This window comes from Phaenicophaeus curvirostris, chromosome 2 (assembly GCF_032191515.1).
Source record: "Phaenicophaeus curvirostris isolate KB17595 chromosome 2, BPBGC_Pcur_1.0, whole genome shotgun sequence".
NCBI lineage: Eukaryota > Metazoa > Chordata > Aves > Cuculiformes > Cuculidae > Phaenicophaeus > Phaenicophaeus curvirostris.
Window position 1 is genome coordinate 72,951,872 of NC_091393.1, and position 17,933 is coordinate 72,969,804.

Here is a 17,933-nt window from a genome sequence, read left to right on the forward strand (position 1 = left end):
CATTAATATCAGGACTAATTTTGGCAGAAAAGATACTAGGAATAGGTGTGGGTTAGTCTTCACTAAATTTCAGTTCTTTAAGGTGAACTTTTATCTCTACACATCTGTTGAACACCTAGCACTTTCGGTGCTTTACGCGAAAATATATGCTTTTAAATTCTCAAGGAATGTTAAGCATTCAGCTTCTAGGAAATCTACTTTAGATTTACTTCAAAGTTTTGAGAATGTTAGCTTATGGCTTTTTTTTTTTTTTTTTTTTCCTGAAGGGAACACTTACGGTGCTCTTAATATAGCAAAATTCTCTGGAGTTTCCTCCATTTGAAATCCTGGGCTGTAAGAGCACCTTGAAGATTACCTCCCACAATGCTAGATTTTAATCCCTTATTATAATAATGAGGCATGCCTATCCCTTAATAAGTGCACAAGGACAGCCTTACTGTCAGACTCACAAAAGATAACAGCAGTTTGTCTTTTACTTCAAAGAGTTCAGATTTGCCTGGACTGGAAGAATTGTGTGTGTGGTGGTGAGGAGCACTAAGAAAAGACAGGCATGTTATTAGTATTTTAGGTGCTTTTCTTTGAGCTGTATCTTCTTGAGGCTCTGGAGCGAGTCCAGAAAAGAGCAACGAAGCTGGTGAAGAGGCTGGAGAACAGGCCTTATGAGGAACGGCTGAGAGAGCTGGGGTTGTTTAGCCTGGAGAAGAGGAGGCTGAGGGGTGACCTCATTGCTCTCTACAACTACCTGAAAGGACGTTGTAGAGAGGAGGGTGCTGGCCTCTTCTCCCAAGTGACGGGGGACAGGACAAGAGGGAATGGCCTCAAGCTCTGCCAGGGGAGGTTTAGGCTGGACATTAGGAAAAAATTCTTCACCGAAAGGGTCATTGGGCACTGGAACAGGCTGCCCAGGAAGGTGGTTAAGTCACCTTCCCTGGAGGTGTTTAAGGCACGGGTGGATGAGGTGCTAAGGGGCATGGTTTAGTGTTTGATAGGAATGGTTGGACTTGATGATCCGGTGGGTCTCTTCCAAGCTGGTTATTCTATGATTTTATGATTGTATGATTCTATTGCTATCCAAACTATCCATTGCCATGGAGTCCATGTCAGTCCATAAAGGCAAATAAGCAGAGATTTCTAAGAAAAATGGATATTATGTGTAGTGAAGTATGATTTTTCTGAAATGTTAAATGGGTGAAAAGCAGGCATTTGGTTTAAAGGAAAAATATAAATGAATGCATAGTTATTTTTTATATTCTTATGGAAATTATTGCCGATTTGCTGCAAGTATTTGTTCCTAAGCAAGATTTTACATCCTTTTGGAAGGCCTACCTGAACTTGTTTTTTTCTCCTTATCATGAATTACAAATACATTGAGCATTTCAGTATTCCAGACTAATTAGTATTTCTTTGCAGTGGTCAAGATCTGGGAGAAATGATATCTGGACACAGACAAAATACCACTAGTTACATTTCCTATTACCCATGAAACTACTCATATGAGTATTGATGTGTGACATATTTTGGCCAAATATCCTTTACAGTTCTTGGGCAGAGCATACATAATACAATTACCGTTACATAATACTGAGCCTGTCCCAGTAGTTTTTGATACTTTTTTTGTAGTATTTGTATACTTTAGCAGTAATTTCTATTAATGACCATTTTGCAGTAGCAACTGCAGTTCCCTAAAAATAAAAGGTCTATTAAAATGTATTTTTAAATATATATAAAAGCCAAATTACAACAAGAACTGGTGCTACTTAATTATGCAAAATAGGGACCTTTAAATACACAGAATATTGGTTCAAGTTAACATCACTGTAATGTTTTTCACAAGTTTTTCCCAGCTTCCCTCCCCTCCCCCAATCAGGTCTAAGATAGTAAAGAAGAAAAGTCTGACATTTAGTCGTCTCTGTAAAGATGAAAAAAAAAAACAACCCTGTTTAACACAATAGACACTAGAGTAACTAGCTGATATTTATTCTGTTACTCAAATATGAATTTTATTATCAGCTGACCTTGTCCAGTTGGGCAGGGCATAACCAAAGACTGTGGAAGGCTTAACTTGCCTCTCAATTAGAGTAGTTCAAATATAAATGCAAAATTTTAATGCAAAAAAAATCCACAAGATGCTTCAGAAATGCAAGTTTAACCTGTCAATTAACTGTTCTTCTGCATACTTTGGTGTGAATGGCAAAGCTCCAAACCTTCTAAAAGATATTAACTATACGTACTTATTTAGGACTCCTTCTTCTAGAAAGGCTTTAGTCATGATCTGCAGCACTGTCTCCAGGGCAGTTTGAAGATAAATCTTCAGAGTCTACAGGATAAGCAGAGAAAAAGTGAGTAATTCCAGCTTACAAGAGGAATAATAAAATGGCGAGAATTATCTGAATAATTCACGTAAAGCAGATAAAATAGAATTCAAGGTGGTTTGCAAGTTACAAATCCAAATTTTGTTTTAAAACAGTGAACACAAAATCTACCCTCTTTGGCACAGCGAAACTGCATAGTACTTTAACTGTCTTGCTAGTTTTAATATCTGATTTTGTTTCCTTGAGACAAAAGTACTATGAATATCAATTCAACTAAATGCCATAACAGCTGTTTGTGAGCTGTTTGGTTTTTTTATAACTGGTTTATATTCAAAACTTACAAAGCTTTGTGCAAAAAACAGCAGCCTGTAAGAACTATTTACTATACAGGCTTTCAAGACTGCAGGAAGAGAAACATAAAGGATATATTTTACCCTTTAAGTCTAGCTGCACAAGCAAAGTAAAACGCAAGACAGGTTTACTCTCACCTTCATAGGTTGTTCCACACCAAATGCAATAGAAATGTTCTTCTCTCAGATAGGCAGTCAGGATGTGTAGTTTTTCTGATACCTAGAGATATACGTACAGGTATGCCATGACCTGGAGCGCACATGACATAAACCAGTCTGAGCTAATAACTTTGTACAACAGATGGTTTGACCTTTTGCTATGGAAAAGCTATACAATACTGTAGTTCAATAAGGTATGAAGTTTCCCAAATTTGTAGCATACAGCACAGGAATTCATGATCTCTGGAAAGTTAATGACTTATCTGCTCATCCTTCTTTCCAGCTAAGAAACCTGCACTGAAGAGAAAGATAAAAATATTGCCTTGCTACCTTATTTCAAGTATACAATTTTTTTTTCACACCTAATCTCTGTAAATCAAACACATAAGGCTAACAAGAGCTGTGTAATCAAGTTCTCAGAAAATGCGAATATCCAGTGTCCATGTGAAGATAATCTGTGATGCGTCTTCAGAAATTACCCAGTAATTCTAAAATTCAGCCTAAGGCATGAGATGAGGCATCCAAATTTAAAACTCAGAAGCAAATAACTTTGATCTTGCATGTTTTGACTAAGACAAAAATGTTTAGAATTTAATTTCTGGTCCACTTTTTCCAAAGATCAGCTTGAAAACAGATAAGCAAGAAACTGGTTGTTTAATATATTATATTTTATCATATAACTGCTGTAAAAATGACTGCTCTAAGATTGCAAAGGGGCCATTCACTATAACTTGAAAAATGGCATATATACATATATCCTTTACACATGCATACTTTTTTAAAGGAATATTAAATACAATTCTGAGTCAAGCCATTAATTTAATTGCAGAGCTTACGCTTAAGTCTGAGCTAGTGCATTCATCTTCCTTGCCTTCCTCATCCTCTTTGTCTTCCTCTTCAGATGTCAGCCAAAACCAAGTCTCCTTGGGAACATCAATACCCTTAAATAACAAAGGACGAAAATGAAAATCCTCTGCCTTTCTAGGTTTTCTTATAAAATGCTGGATAGAACCAATTTCTAATAGGTGAGAAGTTAGGTTTTAAAACTTTCCTGTACAGTACAACCAAGAATTACTATTAGGAAACTAGATACACTGGTCCCTACGAAGGATTACTCACTTTCTCAAAAACTAGTAAATGCATGCTAACATTAATTTCTAGGCCACCCATGTTTAGTATGTGTAAGGCTACATAGGAACATAATCTTACACCAAGGCTGTGAACAAATACCCTTTTTTATCGGCTGAAGACATGCTGTCCCAAGGTATTTTATCAACTACTACATTTATAGTAGTTCACTGCTATTGCCTGTGTTATTCCTTGCAGGTGAAAGGTACTTGGTTTTGTTTTGGTTTTTTTTTGCCTGTTTGTTCATTTTTGTTTAAATGCTGCTGTGGTGAATCTGCCGATTCCTTCAGTGATGATCCCTGTCCTTGAGATACTGAACAGCTGTCTGGACATGGGCCAGATCCAAACCTGCTTTAGGAGCTCCTGTTTGAATGGGAGGGTTGGACAAGGGTGACCTACAGAGTCCCTGCTAACTTCAGCCATTCTGTGATGCTGTTGCTCTCTCACTTGAGGCAAACAGCACCGTTATTTAGGACAGTCCAACACTGGCCACCGAAAGACATCCGGACAGCTCAAAAGTAACAAGAATGCAAGAGCAAAACCAGGTGAGCTCTGACAACACAAATTAACACAGGTCTTTATATACGAGATATAAGGTACCCATGAGGCTGGTGTACAACTTCAAATACCTAAATGGTGCAAACAGATACTTTAAAAAATTTTGAAAAAAAAATGAAGTGTTGCAGCACATCAAAATTTCAGGCTAATTATCTAGAACTGAACTGCTACTTTATAGCCTGTATCTCTAACCTACAAGTCTTCCTTCCAGCTCCCAAAGATACAGGTCTCACTTTTTGCGTATCTAACTGCTGGCAGGCCCTCTGGCTTTTTCGAAGGTCCCCTTCCATCTTCCGTTCTTCTTGTTTGTTTTTTAATCTTATTCTGTTAAGAGAAAGTAGATAGCTACAATGCAAGTAGATAAACAGCGAGATGCATTACAGTCAACAGCTTTTTTAAAACAAAAAAGCTAAGATTCTAGCTCTACCAGTTCTCTCAGACCATGACAACACTGAAGTTAAGAAATCCTTCTGACATTATTTCTGTGTGAGCACACACAAATTTATTGGGAATTATACCTTCAAACCAGATTTTTTAATGACACTACACTGAATACTGTTTCTTCACCAGGTTTTTGTAAGACATGAAAAAAGTGGTTCACTTAAACATCTGCAAAAGATTCAGCCTTCCCTACGCTTTTGTTCTCCACATACAAAACAGAAATTGGGAGAAAATAAAAACAGTAAAACATAGAATAAAAAAAAAACCCCGGTTTTTAAAACCATTTAAAACCCTGCAGGATTATCTGTGTTTTTTATATTAAGAAAGATTACGTGGTTCTCTGATTTAAAAAGTTGAAAGTGCTTTGAGAAGATTTAGTATCTATGTTGTTTGCTTTACTAACATTTACAAAAGTAAATGATGTAGCACACACTTTAGGCATTACATTATTCTTTTCCTTTAGAACCGCTCACTCGAACAACATTTAAAAATAGTACCACATTAAAATAACCACCAAACTTAAAGCATAGAAAGAATAGTTGTTTCAACACTGCCTGGAATAGCAGCTACATCATTTTACCTGAACTGATCTGCAGCTTGTTCATTTGCTTGTTTTTTTGTATGGAGTTTTTGTCTATAGTTTTCCAGTTTTTCTTCAGCTTTTCGCTTTTTTAATTCCTCATGACCAAGCCCACTTCTGCCTATGTAAGTTCAAAAGATGAATGTAAGCAGCTGAGAAGCTCTGACATCCACCCAAGTAAATTAGGAAGTATTACAAACCTGTTTTAATGTTCAGAGGGATAGGTTCAACAATGCCTTCTCCTATGAGAGAAAAAATAGGCCAATTTAACAAATAGGGTCTTTCCCAAACTATGATTCATGCAGTATATTCAAGCAGGCAAACTGCTTTTGCTATCAAATATGTATGTCATCTTGTAGTTTTGTTGCTTGGAACTTAAAAAAAATCCCAAATCAATGTACGTTCAGTGCATTACAAACAACCCAGCTGAACGTGAACTCCCTCTCTTTTTTTGGCCTGTCTGCTAGATAGCTGTATACTTTTTTCAGGACACAACCCAACTGAAACATAATGGTCTTGATTTGACAGGCATAACATATCTGTGATGCAGACTGCTTTGTTACAGCCTTCTGTAATATTTTTCATTCTGGAACCTTACAAGGTGGCAAAGATAAAGAATTTTAAAAAAAAATCTGTTTGGGCCAGTTCATTTACTGATTGTCTGCTAGAGACACACTGAACTGGCAGGACAGCTTTGTTTTACTGCCATGCTCTGTTTAATTGATTTTACTTCCCCTATTAAGGCTTCATAAGGGTAGAAAAGCGTACACCATCTCTTTTTTGCAATCTAACTATAAATTCAAACAGGGAGGCCGACAGTTTTTAGAATGTTATTAGCTTTACAAGGCCATCAAACCAATCTTACTGCAATTCCTGTAGACAAACAGATTTACTAAGCAGCAAGCACTGCTGCTTCCCTCTTCTCTCAATAGTCCATACCACTTCTATTATAGTTTATAGCGATTTGTTCTCATGTTTTCTTCTGCCACTACACACTGACAGTTTGGGAATGCTAGGGCTCTCAGAGCCTACTGACCCTGTCTGTAAATGAAGCAGCAGCTGCAGTCTGTAAAATACAAAGGCACACCTTAGCATAGGCACACAATTCCAGACAGTGACAAGCTTACCACTCTTGCCAAGGGCCTGGCCGCTCTTGTAGCCCATCTTCTGGAGCAAAGCAAAGCCTTTGTTCTCATTGCCCAATGCACTTTTCAATACCAAGTCACGTCTCTCTTTTTCTTCTTCTTTTATACTCTTTTGTCTGTTCTTCTCATTGGCTTCCTTTTGCTTCTCTTCTTTCTGAATAGCTTCCTTCACCCGCCTCACCATGGGCAAGCCTGGCCTTACATCCTGTCTAAGCATTAATAATTCCAGTAAGTATTAGCACCTTGGTGGGTTTTTTTGACATGTTTAAAAATCACTTAAGAAGGAACAAAAGAGCCACCATCTTACTTAATAAAGGAATCAGACATGTAGTCTTCCTCTTCATCTTCTTCCATGTTCAGCATGCGTGCCCTGTTCTGATCCCTTTCCTCTGAACACCCTCACCAAGCTTTACCTTGCATTCTCTTTCTCTGCAGGTTACCTGCAGAACCCACAGGAAGATCTTGCCACTAAGGTCTGCTGTGCGCACTGTGTGGTCAAAGGCTGGAGGGGCACAGCGCTGAGGGATGAAAACATGGGAACACAGGGGATGGGACACCATGCACGTTTCTCTGCCCTTCTCTCCCTTTCCATCCATACCCCTCTCTTTCCCCTCCCTCCCTCTCTCTTCCTCCAATTCTCCCTTGCTCTTGTCATCCCCCTTTCCCCTTCCTCCATATCTCCCTCCCCCCTTTCATTTCCTCCATCTCTCCCTCCCTCATCCCTTCCTCCATCTCTTCCTCCCTCCTTTCCCTTCCTCCCCTCTTCCTCCATTGCTTCCTCCTCCCTTTCCCTTCCTCCCCTCTTCCTCCATTGCTTCCTCCTCCCTTTCCCTTCCTCCATCTCTCCTTCCCTCATCCCTTTTCCCATCTCTCCCTCCCTGTCGTCACCCCTTCTCCATTCTTCCATCCCTCCCTCCCCCTGTCTTCACCCCACTTCCCTTCCTCCATCTCTCCCTCCTTCCCTTCCTCCATCTCTCCCTCCCTCTCTCATTCCCTCTCACCATTCCCATCTCTTCCTTCATCTCTCTCCCTCCCTCCCTCCCTCCCCCCCCACCCCCCGTCTCTCTCTCCCTTCCTCCCTCTCCCTCCCCGGCCCCGGTGCCGCGGTCCCCCAGCTCTCACCGGACCCCTCTCAGCCCGGCGCGATCGCGGCGCCTGCGCGCGGCCGCCGTCCCCGCCCCCCAGGCCCGGCGCCTGCGCGCGCGCCGCTTCCGGCTGGGCGGCCGCCTCCGCGCCGGGCCGGGCCGGGGCTGCGGGCGCAGCCGCTCGGGTGCTGCCCCGCGCCGGGACCGGGGCGCAGGGCCGAGACCGCGGGACGAGCCGGACGCGCGGTACGAGCGGAACGCGGTGGGACCGGGCCGGGGACGAGTCTGCATCCGTGTGGGCATCATCCGTGTGGGCTTCCATATGTGTGCATCTGTGTGTGAGTCCAATATGTGCTTCATCCTGTGTGTGTATCCATGTGTGCATCCCGCATGTGTCCGTGTCTGCATCCCATGTGCATCTCTGTGCATCCATGTGAACATCCCGTGTGCGTCTGTGTGTGCATCCAATGTGTGCATCCCGTAGAATCATAGAATAACCAGGTTGGAAGAGACCCACCGGATCATCGAGTCCAACCATTCCTATCAATCACTAAACCATGCCCCTTAGCACCTCGTCCACCCGTGCCTTAAACACCTCCAGGGAAGGTGAATCAACCACCTCCCTGGGCAGCCTCTGCCAGTGCCCAATGACCCTTTCTGTGAAGAATTTTTTCCTAATGTCCAGCCTAAACCTCCCCTGGCGGCGCTTGAGGCCATTCCCTCTTGTCCTGTCCCCTGTCACTTGGGAGAAGAGGCCAGCACCCTCCTGTCTACAACCTCCTTTCAGGTAGTTATAGAGAGCAATGAGGTCTCCCCTCTTGTCTGTGCTTCCCATGTGTGTCCATCCGTGCGTTCCATGTGTGTCCAGTGTCTGCATCCCGTATGTGCATTGTCCATGTGCACCCAACGTCTGCATCTGTGTGTGCATCATGTGTCTGCACCAAGTGTGCGCATCCCGTGTGTGTGGTTGTGTGTACATTCTGTGTGCTCATCCAATGCGTGTGTTGCGCGTGTGTGTCCCATGTGTGCGTCCTGTGTGTGCATCCGTGTGTACACCTATGGCAAAGGGTGGTATGTGGAAGGCAGCGCGCTCCTGGCTGTTCTCTGACGTGATGCCATTGATGCCATGAAAAAGCCAAACTCAGTAATCAATGCCAGTTTGATTAGGGATCCTTTAACGTGACGCCAGGCACGCAGGGGATGATTCCACCCAATGTGTGCAACTCTTGGGGCTGGTTACATGACTTTTATACTGGTTAAACATACTTGTTTTTATGGATACAAATATGTTATATATTCATTATTTTTCTGAGAACTCATTATCATAGTTTTTCACCCACCCTCGTATGCGTATCACAGTTTCTCTGTGGTCTTCAGAAGCCTCTGGTGGTCTTTATCTTAACTCCTTCATCACCGTGTCCTTAGTGAGCTCAGGTCTGTTCTTTGTTTCTGCTGCAGAGCTGTCCTTTTTTATCTTTTAGCCAGCCCTGCTTTGGTATTTTGGAGCATCAGTCGGAGATAAGTTTCTTTAGGATACACAATACTTGATTTGTTGTTTGTCTTAACTAGTAAGCAAGCTAAACTGTTAAATTCACATTCTTTCTAACCACATGCTGGCCAAGAGTAATTGCTTAAGCTAATTCATTCCCTTAACAGAATGATTTGTTCTTTCCTTCACCACCCTGAGGGAGCTTGAGAAGTGGGCCTGTGTGAACCGCATGAGTTTCAGCAAGGCAAAGTGCAGGGTCAGGGCAGCCCTCAGTATCCATGTGGGCTGATGAGGGGATTGAGAGCAGCCCTGCGGAGAAGGACCTGGGAGTACTCATGGATGAGAAGCTGGACGTGAGCCGGCAATGTGCACTTACAGCCCTGAAGGCCAATCGTATCCTGGGCTGCATCAAAAGAAGTGTGGCTGGCAGGTCAAGGGAGGTGATTCTTGCCTGTCTACCTCTGCTCTTCTGAGACCCCTCCATGCTGCATCCAGCTCTGGAGTCCTCAGAAAAGGAAAGACATGGACCTGTCGGAGCAATTGTAGAGGAGGGCCACAAAAAAGATCAGAGCCAGGGGAGATTTAGGCTGGACATTAGGAAAAAATTCTTCACAGAAAGGGTCATTGGGCACTGGAACAGGCTGCCCAGGGAGGTGGTTGATTCACCTTCCCTGGAGGTGTTTAAGGTACGGGTGGACGAGGTGCTAAGGGGCATGTTTTAGTTTTTGATAGGAATGGTTGGACTCGATGATCTGGTAGGTCTCTTCCAACCTGGTTATTCTAAAAAAAAAAAAAAATACTTCTCCTTTGAAGAGAGGCTGGGAAAGTTGTGATTGTTCAGCATAGAAAAGACTTCAAGGAGACCTTATTATGGTCTTTCAGTACTCAAAGGGGCCTTTAAGAAAGATGAGGCAAAACTTTTTAGCAGGGTCTGTAGCAACAGGACAAGGAGTAATCATTTTAAACTAAAAGAGGACAAGTTTAGATTAGATATTGGGAAGAAATTTTTTTTTCACTTTGAATGGTGAAACACTGGAGCGGTTTACGCAGTGAGGTGGTGAGTGCCCCATCCCTGGAAACACTCAGCATCAGGCTGGATGGGGCTCTGAGCAACCTGGTTGAGTTGAAGATGTTCTGGCTCTCTGAAGTGGGGTGGACTGGATGACTTTAGCGGTCTCTTCCAAGAGGAACCATTCTATGATTCTTTGACATTATTCCTTACCGAGGAATGGGTGTATTGCTAGGGTCATAATGTGGTCTTGAGGCATTACTTCATGAGGGGTTTTTTGAACCTGGCAAGACGCACTGGGAGATGTGTTACAGCTTATTAAAGTCACCAATACAGGCAGAAGGGCCTAAAAGCCTTTCACCTGGTGTAGTTCTTCAGGAGGATGTCACTTCTCTTAAATTTGCCCGTTTTTCAGCTTTCTTGGTAATTCTGTTGAAGTGCGTGTATGATGGAGATTTAAATAGTTGATCTGGGGTGATGGTTGGACTGGATGATCACAGAGGTCTTTTCCAACCTTAATGATTCTACAGTGCTATGATTCCATGATTTAGGCTACAGAAGAATAGCTGGAGAATATAAAGGTACATCTGAACATTTTATAATTGTTATAATGCTTCAGCATAACTTACTGGATGCCAGTTGGCTTTGGTAGGCTGTTGCTCTGCATCCTTAGGGAAATAGCAATGTATTTATTACTTGTGACATGCACAGTAACACCCAGTCCTCGCCAGAATCAGTAGAAGTTGGTACGCATTTTTTGCTGAATTTTGGAGTAAACTTTTGGCCAATATGGATGAGCTTTCAATTGCCAGCCTGCATAGCTGTATGTTAGACTCCGAGTCTTCAGTTAGCTTAACACTTATGGAATTGTTCTGGTATCCAACCCCTTGTGCTTGAGCAGCACAGCTCGATGCGTGTGCAGACTTGGTAGCTCAGAGCTTGTGTTTCCTAAATTTAGATGAAGTAAACATGTGGAACGCGTAAAAAGGGAACACGGCTCTAGAGGCCAGGGGAGAATGAAAACTTCTGTCTGGGGAGGGAAAGGAGTCTTGGGCTGTGCTGTCATGGTACTCCTGTGCTCTGTGGGTGTGATGAGCAGTATAGATCTCTGGGATGATATCCAAAGAATCATGCATCATTCATTGCATTTGTCTCATATTAAGGTGTTTTCAGGTGATGTGCCTGCGTCATTGGCAGGCGATGCCTCCTCAATTTTTTATAGCTTAAAAGAAAAACCAAACTCGGAAGAGATCTTTGGAGGTGTCAGGGTAAGGCTGTATGTGCTTCCATGTGTGGCTCTTCCACCTTTGCTGCTCTGTCAGTGGAGATGTATGCAGTGAAAAGTATAAAATGCAAGGAACAGGGAACAAACCTAGTGTTGTGGACATTGTGATGCTTTGATTTCGTCAGCACCAAATCATTAGGGTGAATTTAGACCCATGATACAATTGTAATATTGATGTGTCACCCTTTGCTAGTGTCTAGTGGGGGTTGGTTTTTAAAAAGCATAAAGTTCTGTTTAAATCACTGCATTTGACTTTAAGAATTTGTTGCTTTTGATGACAAATGAGGAAGCAGCTGTGAGCACTTGAGGACACAAGTGGAATGGCACAGCTGTCAAAAGATGATGTCTTGCATAATACTGCTTAGTTGCTTTGCTTTTTTGTTTTGCCCTAGATCTGAGTTTCAGCATCGGTGCGTTCAGGTTTAGAGGCTGGGGTTTTCTGCTTTTTGGGTTTCTTTTTGCTAAAGATAATTGACCTTATTTTATGATTTTTTTAGATAAATGTTGGGGTTTTTTTTCTGTCTCTTCTACATTAAACAGCTACATGTTGTTTAAATATGGTTTGGCCAAGTCTGCAGAATGTTTGGTTACACTGATAGTGTGATTTTGGTAGTGCTTTGCTGCTACGCTCTATTTGCTATTTGAGCAGGATCTCCAGTGTTTGGTCTGTAGTATTTAACCTGTTGAGGAGACTTGCAGTCTCTGGGTTTCAGTTTTATTTGTACAGTATTTAAAGCAAGTCTAGTGGGACCTGGGAAGTCTTAGGTCAGTGATGCCAAATGCTGCCACTGTTCCTGCCTTTCTCAAGTTTGTGATGGTTGGAAATAGGCTCACCTCCTTCTCACCTTGTCTGTGGAAGGTGATGAGAAGGTGGCCAGGTTCCTGCCCAGACTTTGGGAGCGTGGTCAAAAGTCTTGATTAGGGACAATCCTTATTCTGTTTTATTTAAGAGGAAACAGTGAGATGACTCCCTTTATATTTTTTTTTCAATTTAAACAGGGACTTAAGTATATTTTTCCTGGCTAAGAGTTAGCACCCTGAAGTTGCCTGTAGGTGCTCTTTTTATAATTAATAACTCTGTTCCTTGAAATGGTAATGAATGTATTAAGTTGTTAATATGTGAGTAGTTTTTATGTGGGACTGCTTTGCTAAGACAAGTCTAAGCAGACTGGAATCATGATACTATAATCTATAGATTTCATCTTCATATTTTCATTTGATTTTCAAAGCTCTGTACTATTGTACTATATTTTATACTAACATTTACATTTTTATTTTAGATTTGCTACACAAATTTGCAATAAACCCAGAATTTAACCAGTTATGGAGCTGGCTCATAGTTTGTTACTGAACGAGGAAGCATTAGCTCAAATCACAGAAGCGAAGAGACCAGTCTTTATCTTTGAGTGGTTAAGATTTTTGGATAAAGTGCTAGTAGCTGCTAACAAGGTAATTTAATATTTATTTTTTCCATTTCTTTCTAAAGCATAACTGCATGATTTCAGATTCAGCCTGAAGAGCCTCTGTTTTAGTCGGTAGCTTTAAATTGTTTCACTATAGGCAGTCAGTATGACTGTGTTACATTACACAGAGCTTGGTTTGATTTCTACATTGTTGAAAATATTTGAAAGGCTAAACTTTCCCTCTCAGAGTAGGGCTTCTTGATGATAAAGAGTATTGAAAGATGTTCTAGGCAGGTCTTACTGTATTTTTAGGAAGTATTTTTTTAAAAAATAAAAATTAAATAGAATAACAGCTAATTCTGAGCGTTTAGCGTCTGTCTATGCTATTGTTGAATGCATCTCAAATCTCTGTGAGATATCAATTTGCTGAATTACATAGAAATGGGAGTTGTGTAATGTTTACTTCACTCTCTTATAGGTTTTTCTGGGCGTTGGAGGCAAGACAAAAGATTAAATAACTTCTCTTATTTTGTTGTGTTTTTTTTTTTGTTCGTTAACAGACAGATGTCAAGGAAAAACAGAAGAAACTTGTAGAACAGCTAACAGGACTCATCAGCAGTTCCCCAGGGCCACCTACGCGAAAACTACTAGCAAAGAATCTTGCTGCTCTTTACAGCATTGGAGACACATTTACAGTTTTTCAGACGCTTGACAAGTGTAATGACATCATCAAGAGCAAAGATGATACTGCATCCTACCTGCCTACAAAACTGTATGTTTAATATTATTAGGGAAAGGGAAATGATTTTTAAGAAAAACGGGTATTACAGCAGAATCTCTAATATGTATATGGGCATGTTATGTTTACTTGTATTTTGTATGCTTATTTGGAGTTCACTTATGCTTGATGTAGCAGAAAAAAGAACAGGATTGAGGTTGTGGGAGGCAAGACTCAGAGGGGACATATGTGGCTATCTGAAATACTTATCTCTAGGCAAGGGCCTGTTTTATGTTTCTTCACATGTTTATGTCATGGCGAGGATAACAGTAGATGAAGTAAAGCAGTGAAGAAATTCCACTAGTGGGATTATTGCTGATTGTGCTTAGATACCCTGTTTAAGATGGGACCTGCAGGTTGTCGAATGAGCATTATGTATGCCCAGAGAATTGTAACCAAACATTCAAGGTCTTTTTTCACCTGTTTGTATCTTCCTGCTGAGATATACCTCACAAATCTCTCATACATAGTTTGTATACTTGTGTGTGTGTGTGTGCATTTGCGTGTGATCCAGTTCACATTTACTTATAGGAACAGCCTTAGTAGTACGAATGCAGTTAATGCCACAAACAGGTTCTGCTATAACCAATTTTAGTACTTTGCCACACATGCTGCTTCATATCTTCGCAGGGTCTAGTGAACCCCAATTTGGGCCTAGTTTCAGACGTTATCCTAACAAGAGGATTTAACAATAAGGTCTGAAATGTTGGGCAGGTGCTGTCCTTTGGTTTGAAGCTGTTGCCACCCTGTGAGGAACTTGTGTAAATGGGAAGAGATTTATACTATAACATGCTCTGAAACTTATACTACCCACTCAAGTGCTAGTCCAGAAGGTTTTTTGCTGTATAGGTTTTGATGTTTGTGTAGAATAGTTGTGTGGAAGAGGTGCCTGATAAGGGATAGGCTGTAATGAGTTTATAACATATAGGTTTGCTAAAAAGTTGTTTACCCAAGAGTTTCAGGTTTCAAAAAAAGCCTTGTTCCTTTGTGATGTGAAAGTGCATGTTCTCAGGAGCTACTTCTGTGACTGTCCTGGAGCAATTTGTGTATATAACTGCAGTAGGATGTTACTTAAAGTATTCCTAATCTCAAATGTCAGGTCAAGGAAAATGTGTGTATAATTGTTTATGAATCCAGTGATTTTTATCATGCCTATACGTTTTCCTGTGTATGGCAATAATTTGTGCATTTGAAGTTCGTAGGCTTGGGAAAAAAACCCTATCATTCAGTATCTACAGAAGTGTGTCAGAATCTGTTAAAGGTGCTTGCAGGTGCTTCAAAACAGTTTATTGGAACACAAAACCTTAAGCTTGCAAAGATTTCAGCATATGCTTGTCTTTTGCAGAATTTTTCACTCTATCTGTAGATCCTGTAATAATACCCTTTCAAATACTTCAGTGTTTTTAGAAGCTAATAACTTTTCTGTTACTTTTTTTTTTGTAAACAAAAGAATTATTTGAATGCAGTGTTAAGCAGCCAGTATAACTAGTGGATAATAAATAGATTTTATTCACCAATGATGATTAAAACATACGTTTCTATTTCAGTATTTGTCTTCATTTGGATGATACAGAAAGAGAGTACACCAATTAATGTCTTTTTTAATAGGGCTGCTGTGGCATGTGTTGGAGCATTTTATGAAAAAATGGGCAGAATGCTGGGTAGTTCTTTTCCGGAAACAGTGAATAATCTTTTAAAGTCTCTGAAAAGCGCAGAGGTAAGTTTCATATTATTTCATATGTGTGGTTGTGATTTCCTTCGAACTAAAACCTGCTTCTTCCAAAGGTGTTTGCCAAAATGCCTGCATTGTTTGCCTTCTATGAAGAAAAATGCAAATCTCTTACATAGTTAGTATCACGTTAAACATGTGCATGTATTTTTAAAGTTTAGAGTTTTGTCATGTGAATATGATAGTAGTTTCTTCATAGTGGCATCAGTAATGAAAACTGCAATATCATTATATGTGCCATTTCTGGCTGCTTGTGTACACTGAATAAACATTCATTGTTTAAAAGATAATAAGTATTTAAATTTTGCAACAAAGATACTACTCCTGCATGCGGGCAGGATGCGTTGCAATCTGAAAAGACAGAGTGTGTCATAATATTGAGAGAACGTGCGAATGTGCCCTGGGCTGGCAATGAGTCTCAGTTAATACCAGTAGCTGTGGTGTTTTGGTTTTGTTTTCTTTTTTGTTTTTGTTTTCATTTTTTTTTATCTATGACGAGTTGGAAGGAGTACTGATTGTGTGGATCTTGTCCCAGCAGCTGTTCCCTTTGGCTGTATTATTGTATCGGTGTGATTTTAATTTTTTTTTTTTTTTTTGGCCCTCCGACTGCAAGTACCTGCCTGTGTGCAGGGATAGCAGGAAGCTGTCGACTATTTGGGCTTCCTGTTCTCTTGTATCAACTGGTTTGGGGTTTTTTTTCTGTGGCCCCAGCAGATAAATGGTGGAGCAGGCAGAAGCATGTTGTCTACAGCCAGTTTGTTGGATTGCTTGGGCTAATTTTAGTTCATGTGACAACTGAGGCTGTTTCAGTAAAGCTGTGTATAGTGCTGACTGCTGTCTAAAACCAGCTAGGTATTCATTGTATATGGCTTCAGTGAACTGTATTATCAGTGTTTCCAAAAGTGTTCCTGCAAAGAAGCAGGAAAATGCGGAATTGTACACCTTGTTCTTGATTTAAGTACTGTGTCCACATGTTTGCATAAATGTGTTTGTGTGTGTGTATGCAGTCTCAAGGCCGCAGCGAAATTCTGATGAGTTTACAGAAAGTCCTAAATGGACTTGGAGGAGCAGCAGCTTCTTGTCACCGTGACATTTATAAGAACGCCCGATCTCTGTTAACGGACAGATCTATGGCTGTACGATGCGCAGTGGCTAAGGTGGGTGTGTTTCTCACCAGTCTTAGAAATTATTGTACTGTGAGTGTGAAGTACCTGCAGTTGAACTGTGACCTGTTGTTTGTAATAGAAAATTTGATGTTTCGTTGTGCAAGATAAGTCCTTGCTAGTTGACACCGAAGGCTCAGACATTTGATTTATTTCGTATAAACAGATATACTGTAATACTGTCTTCTTCTCTTTAAACAAATATAAGATAGAAAATACTATCAGTTAGCTACACTGGGAGAAGTTTTTGGTAACAGTTTTTTTTATTGTGCTTTCCTCTTTTAATTTTTATTTTTGTGTTAGCCTATTATATGAGTCTTCTGATTGTTTGCTCAGATAAGTTATTGGTTAAATGGGAGTGTGTGTGTGTGGAAATTTACTCTTAACGTATTCGATGTTGAAATACTTGCTGAATAAACCTGACAGTTGCACTGATGCTTAGATAAAAGGTAAGAATGGTGACCATTAGTGCTCAGCAAGTCTTTTTTTTTTTTCCTACAGTGTCTGCTGGAATTACAGAATGAAGCAGTGTTTATGTGGACGGCTGAACTAGAGAATGTTGCAACGCTGTGCTTTAAAGCTCTGGAAAACTCGAACTATGGTGTGCGAGTTGCAGTGTCAAAGCTTTTGGGAACAGTCATGGCTACAGCACTGATACCAAAACAAGCAACAGGTACAATTTCTGGATTCCATTTCCAAGTAGACAAACTTCATCTTAAGTACTGTGTTACATGACAGTGTTACACGATGTGTGGTTGTAGATGAAAATTTTTGGGCAGATAGTTTCGTTTTATAAACTCTATGCTAGAAAGAGTAGAGAGTGCATAATCCCTATTGTAGTTGTATGAAGAAAGAGAGCGAACTCTCAGAAATCACCTGGGAAGTGTAGCTTATGTTTTAAGCATGAAAACAAGCTGTTATTGAAAATGTTGGCTAGATTTATGTTTGCAGGACAGTTTTGAATTGATGTCTAGGTTTTAGATCATTGCTTGTATTAGGAGGAACTTTGGGATTAAATGATTACTTTTCATTTTGCTAAAGTGATGCGACAAAATGTGAAGAGAGCCACACTTGAGGAGGTTTTGGAGCTCATGGCCACAGGATTTCTGCGAGGAGGATCTGGTTTCCTAAAGAGTGGTGGAGAGATGTTAAAAGTAGGAGGATCTGTCAATAGGGAAGTGCGAGTTGGTGTTACTCAGGTTTGTCATAAGCTGCATTATTTCAATTTTTTTTTAATAAAGTAACATTTATATGTGACTGTAATGCATTTAGTAGGAAAAATACACACTTCTTTATTTGTTTATAAGTTAACTTACGAG

At 40.6% G+C, this 17,933-nt stretch overlaps 2 protein-coding genes across 2 annotated transcripts in view; one reads left to right on the forward strand and one right to left on the reverse strand.

Annotated features, from left to right (window-relative positions):
- The window catches only part of GPATCH11 (G-patch domain containing 11), an 8,713-nt gene extending 853 nt beyond the window's left edge, over positions 1 to 7,860 (reverse strand). The window contains exons 1-9 of the mRNA XM_069852488.1: positions 7,796 to 7,860; positions 6,981 to 7,191; positions 6,656 to 6,882; positions 5,729 to 5,770; positions 5,529 to 5,649; positions 4,741 to 4,831; positions 3,658 to 3,762; positions 2,801 to 2,882; positions 2,232 to 2,317 (exon numbers count right to left, since the gene is read on the reverse strand). Of these exons, the coding sequence (XP_069708589.1) occupies positions 2,262 to 2,317; positions 2,801 to 2,882; positions 3,658 to 3,762; positions 4,741 to 4,831; positions 5,529 to 5,649; positions 5,729 to 5,770; positions 6,656 to 6,882; positions 6,981 to 7,036 (780 nt within the window). The 5' untranslated portion in view covers positions 7,037 to 7,191; positions 7,796 to 7,860 and the 3' untranslated portion in view covers positions 2,232 to 2,261. The remainder of the gene's footprint in view (positions 1 to 2,231; positions 2,318 to 2,800; positions 2,883 to 3,657; positions 3,763 to 4,740; positions 4,832 to 5,528; positions 5,650 to 5,728; positions 5,771 to 6,655; positions 6,883 to 6,980; positions 7,192 to 7,795) is intronic.
- Positions 7,861 to 12,800: 4,940 nt separating this feature from the next.
- The window catches only part of HEATR5B (HEAT repeat containing 5B), a 54,032-nt gene continuing 48,899 nt past the window's right edge, over positions 12,801 to 17,933 (forward strand). The window contains exons 1-6 of the mRNA XM_069852470.1: positions 12,801 to 12,990; positions 13,505 to 13,716; positions 15,331 to 15,439; positions 16,459 to 16,608; positions 17,116 to 17,287; positions 17,656 to 17,813. Of these exons, the coding sequence (XP_069708571.1) occupies positions 12,865 to 12,990; positions 13,505 to 13,716; positions 15,331 to 15,439; positions 16,459 to 16,608; positions 17,116 to 17,287; positions 17,656 to 17,813 (927 nt within the window). The 5' untranslated portion in view covers positions 12,801 to 12,864. The remainder of the gene's footprint in view (positions 12,991 to 13,504; positions 13,717 to 15,330; positions 15,440 to 16,458; positions 16,609 to 17,115; positions 17,288 to 17,655; positions 17,814 to 17,933) is intronic.